General features: G+C 37.0%; 1 protein-coding gene across 3 annotated transcripts in view; it reads left to right on the top strand.

The window, feature by feature from the left end:
• FANCC (FA complementation group C) overlaps positions 1 to 22,257 on the top strand; it is a 314,032-nt gene that overhangs the window by 84,012 nt on the left and 207,763 nt on the right. For all 3 annotated transcript variants that reach the window (XR_004902149.1, XR_004902148.1, XM_036021475.1), the window contains exon 2: positions 20,495 to 20,737. Coding sequence is in view for 1 of the 3 variants with exons in the window: in XM_036021475.1 (XP_035877368.1) it covers positions 20,573 to 20,737 (165 nt within the window). In the remaining 2 variants the exon portion in view is untranslated. The remainder of the gene's footprint in view (positions 1 to 20,494; positions 20,738 to 22,257) is intronic.

Raw genomic sequence — 22,257 nt, 5'->3', positions numbered from 1 at the left:
AGTGATGTAGGCAAGTCTAATGAGTTTACAGCCGCTACCCTTTGGGAACTTGGGCTTTTGTCATCTTTAGGCTTTACAAGGGCCTGGATAGCTTTGGCATGTGCACTTATAGCATTGGTGTTATCTACATCTTCTTCAGGTCCTCTTGTCCTTCTTGGCAAAGTACATGTTCCTCGGGAACTTGGGGTCTGCCCCCTTAAGAGAGTTCTGTCTTTGTGATCAGAGTTTCTTGATGCCATTTCTGTGTCATTTTGGGGACTGGTTTGCATGGTGTGATTCTTGGACTAGAACATGTCTGCACTGAAACTTGTGGCTCCCTAAGTACCTGGGATCAGAAGAATGCCTATATGTGTTTTTGGACTTTAAATTTTTCTCATTTTTAATTTCTAATGTGGTAAATACTAATAAATATAACTCACATAAACAAAAGCTCTCAATAATGTCCTCAGTAATGTTTAAGAGTGTAAAGGGGTTCTAGAACAAAACATTTGAGATCTACTGTCTATGTTAATCAGGATTCACCCATGGCATTGGGGAAGATCTCAGACTTCCCCAAGATTTGTGGCCATGAGATTCCTGGACAAAACTTTTTCAGTTAACGGGGGAACAGCAGAGTGGTTATGGCTGTTGGATGGGCAACCAGCAGTGTCTGCAAGACTGTTCTGGGGAGGGGGCCTTGGTGAGGGGTATGGCAGGGATTCAGGGTGTGCTCCAGGCCCTGCCCCTGCTCTTACTGGAGTGACTTCAGGTCTGTCTTTTATTCATTTATTTTTCAAATTATAGTAAAATGTATATATTATAAAACTTACAATTTTAACCAAAACTGTACAATTTGGTGGCATTGTTTACATTCACATTGTTTTGCAATCATCACTACCATCTATTTCCAGAACTTTTTCATCTTCCCCAACTAAAACTCAGTACCTGTTAAATACTAACTCCCCACCTCCCCTACTTCTCTAGCCCTTGATAACCACCATTCACCATTCTCTCTTCTGCCTTCCTGAGTTTGACTGCTCTAGGTTTCTCCTATTGGAATCATAATGATATTTGTTCTTTTGTGTGTGCCTTTTTCTCTTAGTGTACTGGTTTCAAAGTTTATCCATGTATGTATCAGAACTTCCTTCCTTTTTAAGACTGAATATGCCATTGTATGTATATATTCATCTCATTTATCCATTCATCAGTTGGAGGACATTAGGGTTGTTTTGACCTTTTTGCTATTGTGACTAATACTGCTATGAATATGGATATGCATATATCCTTTGGAGTCCCTACTTTTTTTTCTGGTTTTTTTTTTTGTTTTTAAGATTTTATGTATTTTTAGAGAGAGGAGAAGGAGGGAGAAAGAAGGAGGGAAACATCAATGTGTGGCTGCCTCTTGTGCACCCCCCCACAGGGGACCTGGCACACAGCCCAGGCATGTGCCCTGACTGGGAATTGAACCAGTGACCCATTGGTTCACAAGCCAACATTCATTCCACTGAGCCACACCAGCCAGGGCTGGAGTCCATACTTCCAATTTTTTTAAGAGTTTATTTATTTATTTTTAGACAGAGGAAGGAAGGGAGAAGAGAAGAAGAGAAGCATCAGTGTGTGGTTGCCTCTGGCACGTCCCCCACCGGGGACCTGGCCTGCAACCCAGGCATGTGTCCTGACTGGCAATCGAACCAGTGACCCTTTTGTTCACAGGTCAGTGCTCAGTCCACTGAGCCATACCAGCCAGGCCCTACTTTAAATTCTTTTGGATATATACATAGATATGGAATTGCGAGATCATGTGGTAATTGAATGTTCAATTTTATTTTTTAGAAACTACCATACTGGTTTCAAAGGGGCTACAATATTTTACATTCCAACCAGCAATGCACAGAGGTACCAGTTTTTCCACATCCTTACCAGTGCTTGCTATTTTCTATGGTTTTTGATAATAGCCATTTTAGTGGATACAATGCAGTATCCCATTGTGGTTTTGATTTGCATTTCCCTACTGATTAATGATGTGTAGCATCTTTTTATGTGCTTATTGGTCATTTGTGTATCTTTGAAGAGATGTTAGTTTAAATTCTTTGCTCATTTTTAAAAAATTGTGTTATTTGGTTTTGTTGTTGTGTTTAGAGGTTCTTTGTATAATTTGGATATTAATCCCTTATCAGATATATGATTTGCACAGGTCTGTCTGTTTTGTATGTTGAACTTTTATACAGGCTTAATTTTATGAAATTATTTTTTAAAATAGCTTTCAGGCTTTATGTCACTATTGCCATTTTCACTTTTGTCATCCTAGCTATTTACCTATTTACCCACTATACTGGTTTAGAAAGTATGGATGGTGGGACCTTGGTAATTACTTCAGTGCTCATGATTAATTTATAATAACTACTTTAGAATTTCTTACACTATTTAAAGTGTGAAATATGCCTGGATAGGCTTATTTGCATACATGGCTTTATAGGTTACCTCCTATTTGCCACCAAAGAAAACAATGATGATTAAATGATTTTAAAAAACTATTTTTACATCTGTGCCAATTTTAGCCTTTGACAGGACTTGAAGGGTACCAGATTCCTTATCATATCAGTTGAGCAGGTATTCTTTAGACACTTTTGAGAAAATCTTAAAGTTGTGTTCTAAGCTGTCTCTAGATGGGACAGCCATTTGAGATATAAAAGTGTGTTTCAACAGTAATGCTAATGGAGGATCAGAAAATTGCAGGTTAAATTGTAGAATGGATTTTTTTCCATCCTGAAACTTAGTACATTAGCAGAGGGAAATAATGTCACATAAGGCTAAATGAAAAGCTAGAATTGCTGTCTCATGCCATTACTGGTCACCCGTCCCAGCACTGTGGTGGAATGGACATGCTGCACAATCCCTGCCTTGGCCTGTGCTGTCTGATCTTTGAAGCTGGGGTTGCTTATCCTCAGGTGTTAACGTGGAACGTTATATAATACGTCTTCATTTCTAGATGAAGGGAAATGGTTTTGCTTTGTTTTTTAAAGAATTGGAGTACTTTGCCCCAGCCTGTCACGCAATTTTTCCTTCCTTCTTTTTTAATCTTTTTTTTTTAGATACTGCTCAGGTGTTTTAATACTTTTATTTTCTTCTTACACTCTAATGAATTGTACTTGGTGAAATCCATATTTGTTTTGTTTAATTTCCATGAAGCTTTTGAATATATCCTTTTCCTAAAGAATGGAAATCACCAAAATGGAGGACTTTGTCGCTTTGAATTATGCCTCTTTCTCACCTGCTGTACTTTGAATCTGAGCCATGTTATCTTGGCAGTTCAGACTATTTATCCTCATGGGCAAATGGTTGGATTATGGTATATCTTTGTACTATGGTGATTTAACTTCATAAAGTAGTACTTAGCAAGCAACAGATCTTTTGAGCAGTATGTAAATGAGGGGGAAGATGGGCAAGTGCAGTGATCCCAAGTTGACACCATTTGAATCAGTCCCTTTTCAGTATCTCTGATGTTTGCTGGTCCCCATAGCTGGTTTCCCCTGCCACATTATCCCTCCCCCTCCTACTTCCTGCTTTCCTCTGATCATCAGGAAGGAGAGACATGAACAAGCACATGGGAATCTTTCATGGAATAGTCATTTCCATTTGGGAGTATAGGCCTCTCTGTTCATAGGACTTTCCTTTAGTCCCTTCTACATAGGAATTTCTGAAGGTCACTTTATTTTCTTCTGGAAATATATATTGAAACTAACAACTTCTGTTTTATAGTCTGTGTACGTGGAAAAGGTGAAATCATGGTTTTGGTCCCTTAGGGCTGAGTATATGTGCTAAAAGAGAAATATTGAAGAAGTAGAAAATTAGGATTTCTTTTTAACTTTTCCTGCCATTTGCTTTTGCTACGTTAGTATATATATGGTGCATACACAAAACACTTGTTAAAATCTGACCTTTAAGGATATGTGCCATCCACCTTTTATGTTCTTAAATGAAAGGTGTTAAACAATATTTCTCCAGTTCATATGAAATAAATATAGGCATAGACATCCATGTGAAGGCATACACACTAAGCAGAATCATAAAAGAGTCAAGGACTTACATTTAAGGCAATATCAGGTATTTTGATATCATAACTGGGATTAAAAAATTGGTACATTTGTGAAAAATGTTGAAATCACCATAAATCTGAAGGATCATCCTCATTTTATTTTTTAAGTATATTTTATGAATTATGATATTACAGTTGTCCCAGTTTTTTTCTCCTCTTTCCCCCCCTGTGCTCTACAACCTCCCCACCCTTCAGCATTTCCCCCTACACACACACACCCAGTTCATGTCCATGGGTTGTACATATAAGCTCTTTGGCTTCTACATTTCCTATACTGTTCTTAACCTTAGTCTATTTTATGCCTACCAATTATGCTTTTTATTTCCTGTACCTTCCCCCGCACTCTCCCCCTCCCCTTCTCCACTGATAACCCTCCATGTGATCTCCATTTCTGTGATTCAGTTCCTGTTCTAGTTGTTTGCTTAGTTTATTTTTGTTTTTTTTTACATTTAGTTGTTGATACAACTATCAATGAGTCGATCAACTAACAAACTCACAACAAGTTTGTTGTCATTTTACTATTCATATTTTTTATCTTCTTTTTCTTAGATAAGTCCCTTTATCATTTTATATAAAAAGGGCTTGGTGATGATGAACTCCTTTAATTTGACCTTGTCTCAAAAGTACTTTATCTGCTTTTCCATTTTACATGATAGTTTTGCTGGATAGAGTCATCTTGGATGTAGGTCCTTGCCTTTCATGACTTGGAATATTTCTTTCCAGCCCCTTTTTGCTTCTAAGGTTTCTTTTGAGAAATCACCTGATGTTCTGATGGGCACTCCTTTCTAGGTAACCCTCTCCTTTCCTCTTTCTGCCTTTAAAATTCTCTCCATATCTTTATTCTTGGGTAACTTAATTATGATGTGCCTTGGTGTGTGCTTCCTTGGGTCCAATTTCTTTTGGACTCTCTGAGCTTCCTGACTTCCTGGAAGTCTGTTTCCTTTGCCAGATTGTGGAAGTTTTCCTTCATTATTTGTTCAAATAAGTTTTCAGTTTTTTGCCCTTCCTCTTCTCCTTCTGGCATCCTGTGATTCAGATGTTGGAGCCTTAAAATTGTCCCAGAGGTTCCTAATCCTCTCCTCATTTTTTTGATTTCTTTTCTTTCTTTTGTTCCAGATGAATATTTATTTCTTCCCTTTGTTCCAAATTATTGCTTTGAGTCCTGGTTTCCTTCCCTTCCCTGTTGGTTCCCTGTACATTTCGCTTTATTTCACTTTGGGTAGCCTTAATTTCTCTCTTCATTTTACGACCAAGCTCAGTCAATTCTGTGTGCATCCTGATTACCAGTGTTTTGAACTCTGCATCTGATAGGTTGGCTATCTCCTTGTCACTTAGCTCTTTTTCTGGAGTTTTGATCTGTTCTTTCATTTGGGCCATATTTCTTTGTCTTTGGCACACCTGTTGTGTTGTAAGGGGGCAGAGCCTTAGGTATTCACCAGGGTGGGGCAATCCTCTTTGCTGTATTGTGGGGCTGTCTGTGGGGGAGAGGTCAGAGAGGAAACAATACTGCTCGCTGGCTCCACTCTAGTCCCACTTTCCAATGAACTGTCCTGTGAGACTGGGAGTTTCTCCTGCTGTCGCAACCCCCACAGTATTTTACAACTCAAGGTTTTGAGTCTTTAGTTTCCTGGTTAACCAGCACCTCCACACCTGTGTGGTCCGCCACCTTGCCATGGGTCCTCTCTGCCTGCTTGGTGCCTGTCTGTGCCCCTCGTACACATCTGGATAAATGTTTCTTTAACTCCTTGATTGTCAGAGTTCCATGCAGTTTGGTATCCTGGAAGTTCTGGTTGTTTATTGTTTTTAAATTGGTTCTTATCCTTATTTTGGTTGTACAAGGAAGTGAAACATTTCTATTTGTGCCTCCATCTTGGCTGGAACTCCTCATTCTCATAGGCATGCATTTTTTGGGGGGGGGGGGGGGAGGAGCTGCATGACCATTGTCTCATTTTATCTGCTTGAGTACATAACATCTCAGCCTCTTGCCAGTTATCCTCCTGAATGATAAATTGGATGTCTTTCTCTGTGACAATAATCCTCTCAGGGCAAAGCAGTAGCTGTATAGCTAAGGGATGGTGGAGGTGTGGGGCAGGAGGGAAGAAGATGGTCGATTTATTCCTCCTCAGAGCCAGGACTGGGAAAATAGAGCCATTATTTGAGGCCAGGAAGGGAGAAGAGGACTCTATCTCTGGTTAATTCTGATGTCTTTAACATTTTCAGTTAAAATATACAAAATGCTTACAGATTATTTCAACAATTAAAAATTTTTGATCATATTCATCACGTATGTCTTGATTAGCATTTATAAACTATGACACTTTAAATTTACTTTGGGGAGATATCTCTGTGGTAAATGGGTAGAAATTAAATTTTGGGGGGGTGATTATGGAAAGTAATATCTGGAAAAACACATAAGTGTGATTTATATTTTAGTTATTAAAATATTAACACAGATGTTATTGATATCATGGTCAAGGAATAGAATATACCATCATCTTGACAGCCATTCATGCATACCCTTTAATAGCACTTCTTCTGTACCTCTAATGGTAACAGGTGATGCGGACACTGGCCCACAGTGTCTGTGGTGTTGTGGATGAGATGAGAAAATTCACATGGACTTCAGAAGTCCTGTGGAGGAAAAGGGATGGTACGGCCACTCTCTCAAGAGGAGAGCGCCCCTACCCTTACGTTGGCAGGCTTTTATTGGCTTTCTAATAGCATACATCAAAGAAGGTTTTCATTCATTATGCTTAGGTTTGCTGTAGATAATTACTTTTTACAGATAGCAATGGGAATGATGCTACTGATTACTTCCTATAGATTAACAAGGGGAAAATGTTGCAAATACAAAGGAATGATAAGAGTAATTGGTCTGGTTACACTTCAGTCCTTGGGAGAATTAGCACAGATTTCAGGAAGTTACTTTAAAGATATGCAGTAAGCATTTACTGCCTCAACTCAGGGTGAGGAAGTTTTAGCAAGAGCAAGTCACAAAGCAGCCTAGGTATAATGCAGGCCTGATCTCCCACAGGGGAACCAATCTGTGGGTTTGGCTTCCTGTGTGCCACCACATGCCTATGGACTTTCTCCTAGGGCTGAGCTACATTTGCTATTGGCAGACAGATTGGTTCCCTATAAACAGGTATCCTGACTTTTTTTAAGGGTAATCGCTGCAGTTTAGTTTTACCTGTTTTTTGAACTTTATGTAAATGAATCATATCTTAAGGGTTGTTTTTTTTGCTCAGCATTGTGATTGTCAGTTTAGCTCTACCTGTAGTGGTCGTTCCTAACTTCATTCATTCTGCTCTTGATTGTCATGCGGGCTGTTTTCAGTTTGGATGTGTTATGAATAATGCTGCTATGAACATTCTGCTAGTACACACAAATATTTAATAAGCTTGTCATGTTCTTCAGAGAAATTTTGCAATTTGTGTATTTTTGTATGATTCTGTGATTTGCTATTAAAATTTGCCACCATGATTGGAGTTGATTCTTCTCCTTGTAGTTATGTCAATTTGTGTTATATTTTGAGCTTTATATTTTATTTTACATTTTTACATTATTAGGTACCTACACATTTAGAATTGTTACATCTTCTAGGTAAATTGAACATTTTATCATTATGAAATATTCTCTTTACCTCTACTAATACTTCTTACGCCAAAATGTATTTGATTTCTTTGGTTAGCTTTGCATGGTATTTTATTTTTTTTTACTATTCTTTTTGCTTCTTTGTATTTCTGTATCCTAATATTTGATATGTGTCTTGTCTTGTAATAACATATGGTTGCTTTGAAGTTCGAAACTGATCATCTTTGTTTTTTACTTGGAAAATTTAATCTGTTTGCCTATTGTATAGTTATTGATGTGTTTGAGTCTAAATCTCCCATCTTACTGTGCACTTTACATTTATCTTGTCTTTTCTTTATTTTTTTTGCAATAATATTGACCTTTTGGCAGTTGATTAATGTTATGTTAAATATTAAGTTTTTCCTCTGATATCTTGGAAATTATATACTGCCTTTTAATATTCTATTAGTGGATATCCTAGAAATTATAATATGCATTCTTAAATTACTAAAATGTAATGTTATCTCTTTTATCATACTTTTCTGGAAAATGCAACCTTAGAACTCTTAACTCTAATTCTCGACATACATGATAGTGTTTATATACTTAAATTTCTATATTATTTAAAACCCCAATGATATTATTTTCTATCATGTTAATGAAAATATTCCCTTATACCTACCATTTTTGTTGTTTTTCACTTCTTCCTACATCTCTATGCTTCTATCTGGGATCATTTTTCATCTAACAGCCTCTTTTAAGCAGGTTTACTGGTTACAAATTTCTTTGGCTTTAGTGTGTCAGAAAGGCTTTAGTTCAACTTTATTCTTAGGTAGTATTTTAGCTGGATGTAATATTCTAGGTTGGCCTCCCCCCCCCCCACCCCCCCCCCCCCCCCCCCCCCGCCCTTTCATGGCATTAAAGATATGTTTTCTGGCCTTCTCACTGTTTCTATGTATCTTGTTCATTCCTCTTTATTTTTCATTGTTTTTTACTTTCCATGTTTTATTCTGGATCATTTCTTTGATATATCTTTTAAATTCACTAATTCTGTTTTCATCTAGGTATAATCAACTGTGAAACACATGTGTTGAATTCCAAATTTCAGTTATTTTGTTTCTCAGTCCTAGAATTTCTACTATATTTTTATTCACCCACAGGGTCATGTTTTTATAGTTTTCAGTTTCTTAATGAAAATTTGGCTTTTATCTTCACAGGGATCCTCTTAATTACTTTATAATTTTGTCTAGTTTTTAAATATATATTCATTTTTTGTTATTTCTATTGTTGACATTATTATAGATGTCCCCATTTCGCCTCGCTTTGCCCACCTCCTCACAGTCCTGACCCCACTGACCTCTGGCTATTACCACACTGTTGTTTGTGTCTATGGATCATGCATACTCATTCTTTGCCTAATCCTTTTACCTGCTTTCATCCAGTTCCTCCTCCCCTCTCCCCACTGTCATCTGGTTTCATGTGTCCAGGCCTCTGTTTCTATTTTGTTCATTCATTTATTTTGGTTATTAGATTCCACATATGTGGAATATGGTATTTGTCTTTCTCTGACCAGCCTATTTCACTTAGCATAATAATTTCTAGGTCCATCCATGCTATCTCAAAAGACATAAGTTCCTTCTTGTTTATGCTTGTGTATTCTATTGTGTAGATGTACCACAGGGTTTTTTTTTTTAAATTGCTCATCTACTAATGGGCACTTGGGCTGTTTCCATATCTTGGCTATTGTAAATACCATTACCGTGAACATAGGGGTGCATATATTCTTTTGAACTGGTGTTTTGGGATTTTTAGGATATATTCCCAGATGTAGGATTGCTGGGTCGAAAGGCAGTTTCATTTTTAATATTTTGAGGCAACTCCATACTCTTTTCCACAGTGGCTACACCAGTCCGTATTCCTGCCAACAGTGTACTAGCGTTCCCTTTTCTCCACATCCTTACTAGCACTTGTTGTTGGTTGATTTATTGTTGGTAGCCATTCTGGCAGGTGTGAGGTGATATGTTGTTGTGGTTTTAATTTGCATCTTTCTAATGATTAGTGACATTGAGCATTTTTGTCTGTTGGATATCTGTATATCCTCCTGGGAAAAGCATTTATTCAGGGCCTTTGCCCATTTTTAAAATTAGATTGTCTTCCTTGTGTTGAACTGTATTATTTCTTTATATATTTTGGAAATTAACCTCTTATCAGATGTGCCATTGGCAAATATGTTCTCCCATACATTGTGTTTCCCTTTCTTTTTGTTGATGGTTTCTTTTGCTGTGCAGAGGCTTTTTAGTTTATTGTGGTCCCATTTGTTGTGTCTTTTCCTTTACTTTCCTTGCCCTAGGGCACATACTGGCAAAAATATTGCTGCAAGAGATATCCAATATTTTACAGCCTATATTTTATTTTAGGATTTTTATGGTTTTGTGACTTAGGTTTGAGTCTTTATTCATTTTGAGTTTATTCTTGTGTAAGTTGGTGGTCTGGCTTTTTTTTTTTTTCATGTACCTGTCTAGTTTTCCCAACACTATCTTTTTAAGGGATTGTCTTTACTCTATTATGCTCATGCTGCCTTTGTCAAATATTAATTGACCATATAGGCATGGGTTTATTTCTGGGCTCTGCTCTCTTCCATTGATGTAAACGCCTATCCTTATGCTAGTAACAGGCTGTTTTGATTACAGTGGCATTGTAATACAGTGTTATATCAGGTATTGTGATCTTTCCACCTTTGCTCTTCTGTCTCAGAATTGCTAAGGCTATTTGGGGTCTTTTTTGATTCCATATACGTTTTTTAAATATTTGTTCTAGATCTGTGAAATATGACATATGGTATTTTACTAGGAACTGTGTTGAATCTATTTTGGGTAGTATGGGCATTTTAATGATGTTGCTTCTTTCAACCTGTGAACATAATATATTCTTCCACTTATTTGTTCTTTCTTATTTTCTGTCTTTGAAGTTCTAAAGTTTTCCAAGTGGAGGTTTCTTACCTCCTCAGACAAATTTATTTCTAAGTACCTTATTTATTTTTGGTTGTAATAGTAAATGTGATTGCTTTCTTAGTTTCTCTTCTTGACAATTCATTATTGGTATATAGAAGTGCCATTGATTTCTGAATATGTTGTGTTATTACTTTGCCAAATTCAGTTATTAGCTCTAGTCGATTTTTGGTGAAGTCTTTAGGGTTTCTTACGTATAATATGGCATCTGCATACAAAACAGTTTTCTTCTTTCCTATTTGGGAGCTCTGGCTAGGATTTTCCGCACTATGTTAAGTAAGAGTGGTGAAAGCTGACATCCCTGTCTTGTTCCTGATCTTGGGGAAATGTTTTTAGTTTTTTGCCCATTGAGTATGATGTTGGCTGTGGGTTTGTCATACATGGCCTTTATTACTTTGAGGTATGTTCCTTCTTGTCCCACTTTGCTGAGAGTTTTATTAAATGCTTTTTCTTCATCTGCTGATATGATTACATGGTTTTTATCCTTCATTTTGTTTATGTGGTATATCACGTTTATTGATTAGTGGATATTGTACCAACTTGCACCCCCAGAATAAGTCTGACTTGATCATAGTGTATGGACTTTTTAATGTATTGGTGAATCTGGTTTGGTAATATTCTGTTGAGGATTTTAGTTAGCATTTGTGTTTACCTGGGATATTGTCCTGTATATTTTTTCTTTGTAGTGTCTTTTGTCTGACTTCAGAATTTGCATAATGCTGGCCTCGTAAAATAAGTTTGAGAGTTAACTCTCCTCTTGAATTTTTTGAAAGAGTTTAAGGATAGTTGTTAGTTCTTTGAATGTTTGGTAAAATTCACATATGAAGCAATTCGGGCCAGGGCTTTTATTTGTTGGGAGTGTTTTGATTACTACTTCAGTTTCACTAATTGCAGTCTGTTTTTCAGATTCTCTGATTCTTCTTGATTCAGTTTTGGAAGATTGTATGTTTCTAGGAATGTATCCATTTCCTCCATATTATTCAGTTTGTTGGCATATAGTTGTTCATAATATTTTATAATCCTTTGTATTTCTTTTGTGTCTGTTACTTCTGTTTCATTGCTGATTTTATTAATTTGGTCCTCTTTTTCTTGAAGAGCATCTGTTTAAAGATTTGTCAATCTTGTTTACCTTTTTGAAGAATCAGCTCTTGATTTTATTGATATTTTGTATTGTTTTTTTAGACTCTTTTTCATTTATTTCTACTCTGACCTTTATTATTTTCTTCATTCTACTCACTTTGGTCTTTGTTAGTTGTTGTTTTTTCCCAGTTTCTTTAACTGTAAAGTTAGATTGTTTATTTGGGGTTTTTCTTGTTTCCTGAAGTAGGCTTGTAGTGTTGTGAATTTCTCTTTGTCCCATAGATTTTGGGTTGTTGTGTTCTCATTCTTATTTGTTTCAAGGTAACTTTTAATTTCTTCCTTGATATCATTGTTAACCCATTCATTGTTAGTAACATGCTGTTTAGCCTCAATGACTGTTTTTTCCTTTTTCTTTCTGTAGTTGATTTCTAGTTTCATACCATTATGGTCAGAGAAGATGCTTGGTATGATTTCAATCTTGTTAAATATACTGACACTTGATTTGTGTCTCAACATGTGATCTGTCCTAGAAAATGTCCCATATGCACTTGAAAATAATGTATATTCTGCTTCTTTGGGGTGAAATGCTCTGAAGATATAGATTAAATCCATCTTAACTGGTGTTTCATTTAAGGCCACTGTTTCCTTGTTGAGTTTCTGTCTGGAAGATCTACCCCTTCATATCAATGGGTGTTAAAATCCCCAACTATGACTGTGTTACCATCAGTCTCCTTTAGGTCTGTCAAAATTTGCCTTATGTATTTACATATTTAGGTGCTTCTATGTTGGGTGCATAGATGTTTACCACAGTTATATACTGTTGTTGGATTGTTCCTTTTATCATTATGAGTGTCTTTCTTTGTCTCTTACTATGGTCTTTATTTTAAAGTCTACTTTGTCAGATGTCAAAGTACTGCTACCTCAGCTTTTTTTTTTCATTTCCTTTTGCATGAACTGTCTTTCTCCATCCCTTTAATTTTAGTCTCTGTGTATCTTTCATTCTGAGGTAGGCCTCTTGTGTACAGCATATTTATAGGTCTTGCATTATTATCTATTCAGCTACCCTATCTTTTTGATTGGAGCTTTTAGGCCATTTACATGTAAAGTGATTATTGATGGGTATGTATTTATTGCATTGTATTTTTTTAACTCCATTTCTCTTTCTTGTTGTTTTTCCTTCTAATTTTTAAAGCAGGCCCTTTAACATTCTTATAATACTGGATTGGTGATAACTAACTCCTTTTGTTTTCTTGTGTCTGGGGGTTCCTTATTTTCTCTTCAGTCTTAAATGGTAGCCTTGCTGGGTAAAGAGGTCTTGGCTATGTGTCCTTGCTTTTCATCACTTTGAATATTTCATGCCAGTCCCTTCTGGTCTGAAATGTTTCTGTTGAGAGATCAGCTGACAGTCTTACGGGAGCTCTGTTTTAGGTAATTACCTGCTTTTCAGTTGCTGATTTTACGATTCTCTTTCTGTCTCTAGTTTTTGCCATTTTAATCAGGATGTATTTTGGTGTGGGCCTTTTTGGATTCATCTTGTTTTGGATGCTGTGTTTCTTGGACTTGTGTGTTTTTTTTCCTTCTTCAGGTTAGGTAAGTTTTCAGTCACTGTTTCTTCAGGTAGGTTCTTGATCCCTTGATCTCTTATTTTCTTATCTCTTTGATGAGGATGTTGTTACACTCATTGTTGTCCCAAAGTTTTCTTAAACTATACTCATTCTTTTTTATTATTTTTTCTTTCTCTTGCTCTGAATGGGTGTTTTTTTCTACCTTGTCTTCCAAATTACTGATTCAATCTTCTGCTTCATCCAACCCACTTTTTATTGCTTCCAGTAAATTCTTGATGTGTGATGTGGTATTCTTCATTTCCAACTGGTTCTTTTTCATAGTTTATATGTCCTTTTTCATGCTGTTGTAGTTCTCACTAAGTTTCTTGAGCATCCTTATAACCTCTACTTTGAATTCTAAATCTGATAGATAGCTTGCCTCCGTTTCATTTAATTCTTTTTCTGGAGATTCCTCCTGTTTTTTCATTTGGGGCCTGTTTCTTTGTCTCTCCATTTTAGGCATCTCTTTGCATTTGTTTCTACATATCAGATATATTTGCTGTGTCTCCCAGTCTTTGTAGGGTAGTCTTATGTAGTAGGTGCCCTGTGGGACCCAGTGATGCAGTCTTGATCTCCTGAGCTAGGTGCTCTAGGAATGTCCCTTATATGATTATGTGGGCCCTCCTATTGTTATTGAACCTTGATGGTTGTTGGGCTGTTCATTTGTGGGATCTTCCCTCTGGCTGGTTGACTGTGAAGGTCAACCCCTACTACAGTATGTGTAGGTGCTGCTTCAATCTCCCTTTGGATATGCTGTTTGTAAATTTTGTTGGATCGTGCTCTGATGTTGTTTGAAGCTGGCAACTGGTGTGTTGGTCCTGTCCCCTTTGGGAGGGTCTCCAGCACTGGCCAGTGTCAGGTGCCCTTTGTTCTTTTTCCTCTGCAACCTGCTTGAAGCTACAAGTGATCCACTGTTTCCGGCTGCCTCTGCTGGGCCTGGCTGCACATGGGAAGGACCATGCTGTGTTCCAGGGCCAGCTTCTACTAGTGTTAGGCTCTGGGGTAGGCCAGCAGACCTCCCAAGGAACCCCAGGATCCACTTCTACCTACCTCTGCCCGCCAACTGCTTGCCAGGCATGGTCACTGAAAGACTCTCTGGCAGAATTGGGAAGATGGGGCTAGTGGATCTCCCATGAGGGTGATGTGTCATTCTGACTTCAGGGAAGGCAGTGAGTGTGATCCCTTGCCTCAGAGCCACATGATTGGGTCTGTCCTCAGTTTTGCCTTGAACCTAGCATGGTGGAGCCCCTATTAGTCAGGCAGGTGGGGCTTCTGGAGCCCATAGTTTAAGTCTGCTGGAAGACAGAATATTGTTCCTGTCAGATCTCTTGTAAGGGGGGAGCACAAGTCAGGTTCACAGGAGAGTGGAGGGAGTGGCCCCACCCCAAAGCCAGTCACTGACAGCCCCTGAGTCTGCCCAAACTTCTACACCCTGGCTTATGCCACTGACTATTCAGCCTGGCTTACGATCTACCAGGTGGAGTGGGCTGGACTCTAGAGGGTGGGGCAATTGCTTTCCTCCAGGCTGATGCTACTCAGAGAGATTGCCTTGCCCAGGTAAGATGGTACCATAGTATCTGAGACTGACTGACTCAGTGTCAGGATCCTGGTAGCTGTTCCCCTCACTCTCTCCCCAGAGCTGCAAACCCCAGACTCTCCTCAGGCAACCTCAGTCTGCATTGCCCTCCCTCTGCCAGACAAAACCCAAGGGTAAGTGGCTGCTAGTGAAATTTTGTATGTTGGACCTTTAAGAGAGTGCCTATGTCTCCATGGATTCTGCCTCTCCTTGGCAGACAGAAACTCAGCTGTTTTTCACAGGTGGACGCTATGTGGGTGCCTCCTTTGGGCTCTGGTGCTCTGGGGTGGGGAGACAGGTTTAGGGTTTAGGCCTTATACTTCTTGACTTTTTGGTTCGCAGGTTGGTGCTCAGTTCACTGAGCTATACCAGCTAGGGCTGTGATTTCCTTTAAATGGAAAATTTTAATAATTGTTTGAACTGGTTAATGGATACATAGTGGTTTATTTGGCTGTTTTCTCTACTTTTTGGTATAGTTACAAATACTAATTGAATAGGGCCAAAAAAAAGGGATCAGAAATAAAATTTCACTTGTACCACATAGCCTCTTTTGAGAACATTATAAGCTACTCTCCTTATTGGGAGAATATCTGCTGTTTATCAGTGGTGTCAGACAATGAGACATAAACATTCATTTTATTTTTATACTGTATTTCCTAGTTCTGTTACATATGTGTAGTTCCCCCATTTCTAAGGAGGCACACCATAGTCTCACTAAAACTATGGAGAGGAAGAAAGTTCTGAAGAGCAAGAATGGGCTCATATATATTAAAAGAACAGGAAAAGTGTATTGGGTGGGCTAAAACTACCAATATCCACTACCTTTTACTTGTTAATACTCAGAACATTCAAACCTTCTCTCCACACAGGAAATTTTTAAAACACTTCCAACTAATATAATTTAGCTCTTCCTTAAGAAAGGGAGATAATCCAAAGTAATTCTTGTTTAATGCACCTAGCTTCAAGTTCTGTAGTTCTGGATAATGTTAGTTCCTCTTCCACAGAATATCTTTTTTATTCTGTGAATTACAGACTTTAGAAAATTTGTGCTAATAATATACTCCCTATGTAGTAGTAGGAGAGGCAAAAATGAAAGAGAAGGGAGTTTTAAAAAATTATATGACATAGCAAGCAAGACAGATACAGACAGTGTCCAAAAACCTCACTCATGCATTTTGACCAAGCAGGCATAATTTGCACATGCTGATAGAGTGCTGCTGGACACACCCGGCTTTGTGGCTTGGAGGAGCAGTATAGTTAGTGAGTCTTGCCATAGGCTTTTCCCAGAATACAGATCTTTCACATGCGCTTTGAATGGTATTGGATCTGCTCAATCAAAAGAGCTGACTAGAAGTGTGCTTCGGCCTGGACCAGGTGTGCAGTAAGTAGTGCACTGGGCCCTACCTGTATTTTCTCATTGTGAAGCAAATGGGTAGAAGCAGATGCTTCTATCCCATGCAGTATTTCTTGCCTTCAGAATCCCAGAGGTATTACCAAGCACTTTGCCTCTTAGCAGGTATAAAACACACAGTTATCATTTACTTTATTTTTGGCCATTCCTACTAGAGGAGTATAATGATTCAGGGGCTCTGATTGCAGGAATACCTCATTAACTTTATTATCTTCTTGTTCCATGGGCTTCTGGTTTCCAATCTCCTAATATGAATAGGAGTTCTATTTCCATTTTCCCTGATTTGGACCAGTAACCAGTTCTAAATTTCCATTCTTTCTCCAAAGGTCTGTTGACTGTAGCAGATTCTCTGGTATCAGTTTGTATCAGGTACTGTGTCAGTTTCAGGCTTTGTCAGTTGTTTGTGTTCTTTAATTGAAAATCAGAGAAACCAGCAGTGGTTAATTTAAGGGGAATAAAAGGGCAAAACCAGAATTTACTGAAAGGCTTCATGATAGCTAATAAAATAAAGAGAGACTGAAAATTCATGTCTTGTTAAGCACATAACATAGGGTAGCTCCAGGGATCTAGATGAGTCTTTGAATGACTTAGTTTCCATCCTTATGTCAGTTACTCAAGATTCAAATTCCCAGCAGAGCCTGGTTTGCCTAATTTGAATCATCATCCTGCCCCTTGACTGATGATACAGGTGCTTTTATTAATAGACCCACCAAAGACTTGGGGAATAAAGGAGAAATACTTTCCTAAAAGAAAATAAGGTGCCATATTCAAAAGAAGGGAAGAGGAATGCTCAACAACAGATGTCCATTACAGTGTATTCCAGTTAAGTCATTGTTTCTCACTAGGGAAGATCATTTATCTTTGTGAGCTGCTGACCCAGTCAATGCATTATAGTATGTTCAACATCCTTGGATACTGGTCACTAAATGCTGGCAGCACTCCCAAGGCACCACTGTTTCCTGACCACTGCCATCTCCTCCTCCCCAACTCTTCCTCCTCCCCACTTACCTTCCCCAGATAAGCTGTGGAGTAGAACATCAGGACCACTGCACTGCCTGATCCCTAAAGCTGTTTTCATTTAAAATAATTGGATGTATTTCCATTGCTAAGCAAAAGTTTTTTTGTAATTTGTTATACTAAAATAATGTTTATTTTCTATCAAAAAGTTATTCAGTTTATTCCAGTTACAAAATAAGTGATGGAGATATAATATATAGCATAGTGACTATAATTAATAATACTGTATTACATATTTAAAAGTTGTTCAGAGAGTAGATCTTAAAAGTTTTCATCACAAGAAAAAAGTTTGTAACTGTGGTGATGGATGTTAACTAGACATTATGGTGATTATCTTACAATAAATACAAATATTGAATCATGTTGCAAATCTGAAGCTAATATGTCAATTATACCTTAATTTAAAAAATGAAAAAAAGTTTTTATTCACTGTCTCCAAATATCTAAACTGATGAGAGCCATGTGAAATATATAAGAAATTCATTAATTTGTTTCTTCAGTTTAGCTCTTTATTTAAGGGCATTGATTTTGGAACCAGACTCTCTGAATTCAGGTCCCACAATCGTAGCTCTGCTATTTACTAGCAGTCATTTCCTTTGAGCTTTTACATAATCTTACTTTGGGCAATTACATAATCTCTCCATGCTTCTGTTGGATGATGATAATTGTATCTATTTCATAGGATTGTTATGAGGATTAAATTAGCTAGATGCATAAAGTGTTTAATATATTCCCGAGTATAGTAAATATGTGTATGTAAAAGCTGTTATACTTCTAAAATGGAATATTAATAATTAAGTTTACTATAGATAACATGAAAATACCTTAATTTTGGGGGGTGGGAGCTACCTGTTAAAAATTAAAATGCTTTATCTGGAAAAGTATTTTGTTATGGCATTTAGCTCAGAACCATACTTTTTGAAAAATATCAGTGAATTATTCATTCCTTCACTTAGTATTTATTGAATGCTTTGCCAGGCATGTGACAATTCTAGGAAGAGGGAATTTACATACTAATTCCCTGGAGAAAGTAGTAACTAAGTAAACAATAAATGCCAGGATAAATACTAATGTAATAGCTATGGAGGAGTCAGCAGAAAGGGCTGGAACCAGGGAATGGTTTGTCATGTTGGTGGCACAGAGTAGAGGCCTGGACTGGATGGACTGTGGTCCGCTGTGCAACATGGGAGGGGGGAGGGTGTGCTGGAGCTCTGTTTTGCAGGGCCTTAGAGGCTCTGGTAAAGTACTGGGATTATTTTTATTATTTTATTTTTTTACAATGAGTTAGGATTTCTATGGGGGGTGGTATTTAAGCAGGAATGTGCTGGGTCAGATAATACATTTGGGAAAGAGATGTGTTTGGCAGTTGTGTTAAAAGAGTTATTTTTTCTCATTGAGAATGAATAAAGGGACAGGTGGGACCAAGTAGACTTCAGGGAAGACGTGGATGGGAATGGGGTGGGATGGAGGCAGTAGAGGTGAAAAGTGGATGAAATCCAATCAAATCATACATACAGACATACTTTGGAAATACTGTTGGTTTCCTATCAGACCACAGCAATAAAGTGAATATTTCAGTAAAGCAAGGTCTCACAAATTTTTTGGTGTCCCAGTGTATATAAAGGTTACATTTATGTTATACTGTAGTTTATTAAGCACACAGTGGTATTATGTCTAACAAATGAACATTCCTTAATTACAAAACACTTTATTGAACCACCATCTGAGCCTTCAGTAAATCAATCATTTTTGCTGGTGGAGGCCATGTCTTGATAACAATGAAAGTGCAACCTCTGGAAGTGCAATAAAGTGGAGCACTTTAAAACAAGGTATGCCTGTATTTATTTTGGAGGTAGAATAGACAGATATTGGTGATGACTTGGATGAGGAGGACAGTGAGAGAAAGGGAAGAATCACTTTTGGCTATTGTGTACCATTTGACAGTATGCATATATTCCCTCTGTTACTAAAGCTTTTTTTTTTTTCACTTTAACATGAACATTTTTAAAGTAAAATTTTAGTACTGTTTTAAAACTTTAAATCTTTCTGGTCTAGTGGTTTTTTGTTGTTGTTGTTTTTGTATTACATGCAAGCAGTACAGTGTTCTTTAATTTTTCTTGTTTATAAAGGAGAACCTCCTTTGTTAATGTTTTTAGCATTTAACAGGCAGCATTTTATCTGTTGCTTATTGCTGAGGAGGATTTAAATTTACCATTCCGCAGAGTATTCTTTTGAAATTAGATAGCAGAGTGTCATCCCTGCCCCAGGAAAGTATGAGTCTTTAAAGGCCTCCATCTGTTGAAGCAGCCCTTCCTTCTCAGCCTGGTGTGCTTCCCATGGTGAGCTTGTCCAAAGGAGGCTGGGCTGGTAGTGGAGCTCTTGGAGTCTATTGCCTTGGCTCTGCCTGAGGCACATGCCCAATGAGTAACTCCACTCTTCTGTTTAACATGTACTCAGGTGTGGTAAGTCAAGTTTCTGATGTTTTTTCTGTCACTTAGGACTAGTATACCTTCTCAGTAATTGGAGTTTATCATATTTTACTAAAATATGATTTCTTCTTGTGAATGAATTGAGATCAAGCATATATAGCAGTCTTTAAGCAGATTGTTCAAATTGATGCTTGTGAAATTATTTCCTTTTTTTGTAAGAAATTAAGATAAACTGGGAAGAAAATTCATTAGACAGTAATGCAGATATTTTTTTATACCTGAATGAGAAGCCAGAAATGCATATAAAACTTAGAACTTCAAAAACCATTTCTTAGACACAGTCTGTTATTAAATGCCCATGGATGTTTTTGATTTCCCATTACATTAAAATACTCAAAGGAACTTCATAGTCCGAACATTTAAAAATAGCTCAATCTTTTAAAAAACATATAAAGTATTATCAGCTGTGCTTTTTGTACATAATTAGCATGTGCTGTGGAGGTATAATGACTTTTAGTGTAATTATATTACTCATGATAAAAAGTTCAGATGGTAATGATTGGAGCTACAGCTGGGTGACACATTTTAAAATAATTCAGAGATGACTCCACAGAAAGCATGCTATTTTAGTCCTTGATAGTTCCCTTTTTACTCATCAGTGATTTGTGAAGACACCAATAAAAGACCCTTTATGAAATGTTTAATTTTCCCTTTCTTACAGATTTGATGTGTGTTCACTATCTTCTTCAGTGCTTGACATGCCATTGTGAAGGTCCCTCACTTTTGCCCTTTTTTTGAGATGGCTCAAGATTCAGCAAGCCTTTCTTCTGATTATCAGTTTTGGATTTGGAAGCTTTCTGTATGGGGCCAGGCCTCCACTTTGGAAACCCAGCAAGACATCTGCCGCCACATACATCAGTTCCAGGAGTTCCTGAGGCAGATATATGAAGCCTTGAAAGAGATGGTAAGTAGTGGACCAAAATTAATGAAGTTATTTTGTGACAGCTGGGACTCTTTACCAGATTTCGCCAAGCCTGAGTTTGATTCAGGGCCAGGGATTTTTAGTATTACCTCGTGTATTGAAGAAGTAGAAAGTTGAATTACCCATAGGTAATACAGACAGGAAGCAGTTTCCTTGTCTGTGATTCATTATGACTTCATTCTTTTCTTCTTGATTAGTTATATTGTGTCATGAGACTTCTGGACCATCCAGATTATTTTTAAATAAACAAGGCTTTGACACTTGTTGTCAGGTAATAACTGGGATTCATTTAAAGGCCTTTGCATTTGTTAAATATTGAAGAATTTGCTGAAATGCTTACCTTTCCTTCAACCCTGTTTTAAAGTGGGCTCTATCAGGAGATGATAAATACTAAAATCTCTTCTTACAAATATTTTAAGTGGTCTTTTCTAGTGAATATTAAGATTTCAAATGTCTTTAAAATAGTCATATACTTTATTATGTTAAAATTCAATATATTTTCTTTTTGACATAAGATTTATTTTTATTGCATAGATAATTTTATGAATTACCATGTTTTGATATTATCAAAATATTTTATCCTTATTGTCTAACTTTAAGATGAAAAGCAAAATTGTAATTTAACATAAGTGTTTTTGTGTTACACTTTTATTTCCATAGTCAAAGAAGCAAGTAGGAAATTTGAAGAATAATTCATGTTGATGTTAGGAGTTCATATGTCTTTAGACACTATATGAAAAAATAGTTGTTATGAACAACCAATGCTAATTTTAAAATTGTTTTTTGTAATAAGGCTTTTGTAACTTGACCTTAAAGAGGTCCCAGAAAGTCTGAGACTGGCCTCAATGCTGAGACAGTGTGAGGAATTTATTGCTGCAGCAGTAGGAAATGCTTATCATTTCAGCTTACGTGCACATGATCTTTTTGGTCTTATTTTTGAACTTTCTTTGAAAGGTAAAGAAGTGGGAAAAGGGCCAAATGTACAATAGCATTATATTTTAAAATCTTAAGCTGTTTTCTATTTAGTTGGTCTTTTTTTGTCTTAGGTTTTAGATTGTTATAGACTAATTCCGATGCTCTTTAGTATATAGTAATCAAAATAGTAATGAACACAGATATATATCTTTATTCTTTGTCTGCTTTTATTTCTTTTTATAAGTTCTAGAGTTCTTGCCCTCTTAAACCTTCTTTGAAATAGCCTTTCTGAAGCTGAATAAGGAACTTATTTTATTATGTTAGAATAAAACTCTAGGATAAAGATAAGAGATTATAGAGACATTAATCACCCATAATGGTTTTTCACTATTATGCAACCTTTGTTATTTTTAAATAAAGTGGTATTTCCTGACTGTTAAGTATGAGTAAAATGAAGTTAATTTTGTAACAAATTGATTTTAGCTAAAATGTGTTGTGTATCTTAGTTTTCGTGACCTGGTTTAAGGATGAAGGAAGATGGCTGCTTGTTAAACTTGATTTGAATAACCTACCTAAAGATCTTTTTT

This window comes from Phyllostomus discolor, chromosome 3, assembly GCF_004126475.2.
Source record: "Phyllostomus discolor isolate MPI-MPIP mPhyDis1 chromosome 3, mPhyDis1.pri.v3, whole genome shotgun sequence".
NCBI lineage: Eukaryota > Metazoa > Chordata > Mammalia > Chiroptera > Phyllostomidae > Phyllostomus > Phyllostomus discolor.
The sequence above is the reverse complement of the archived record's forward strand: the minus strand, read 5'-3'. Positions and strand labels throughout refer to the sequence as shown.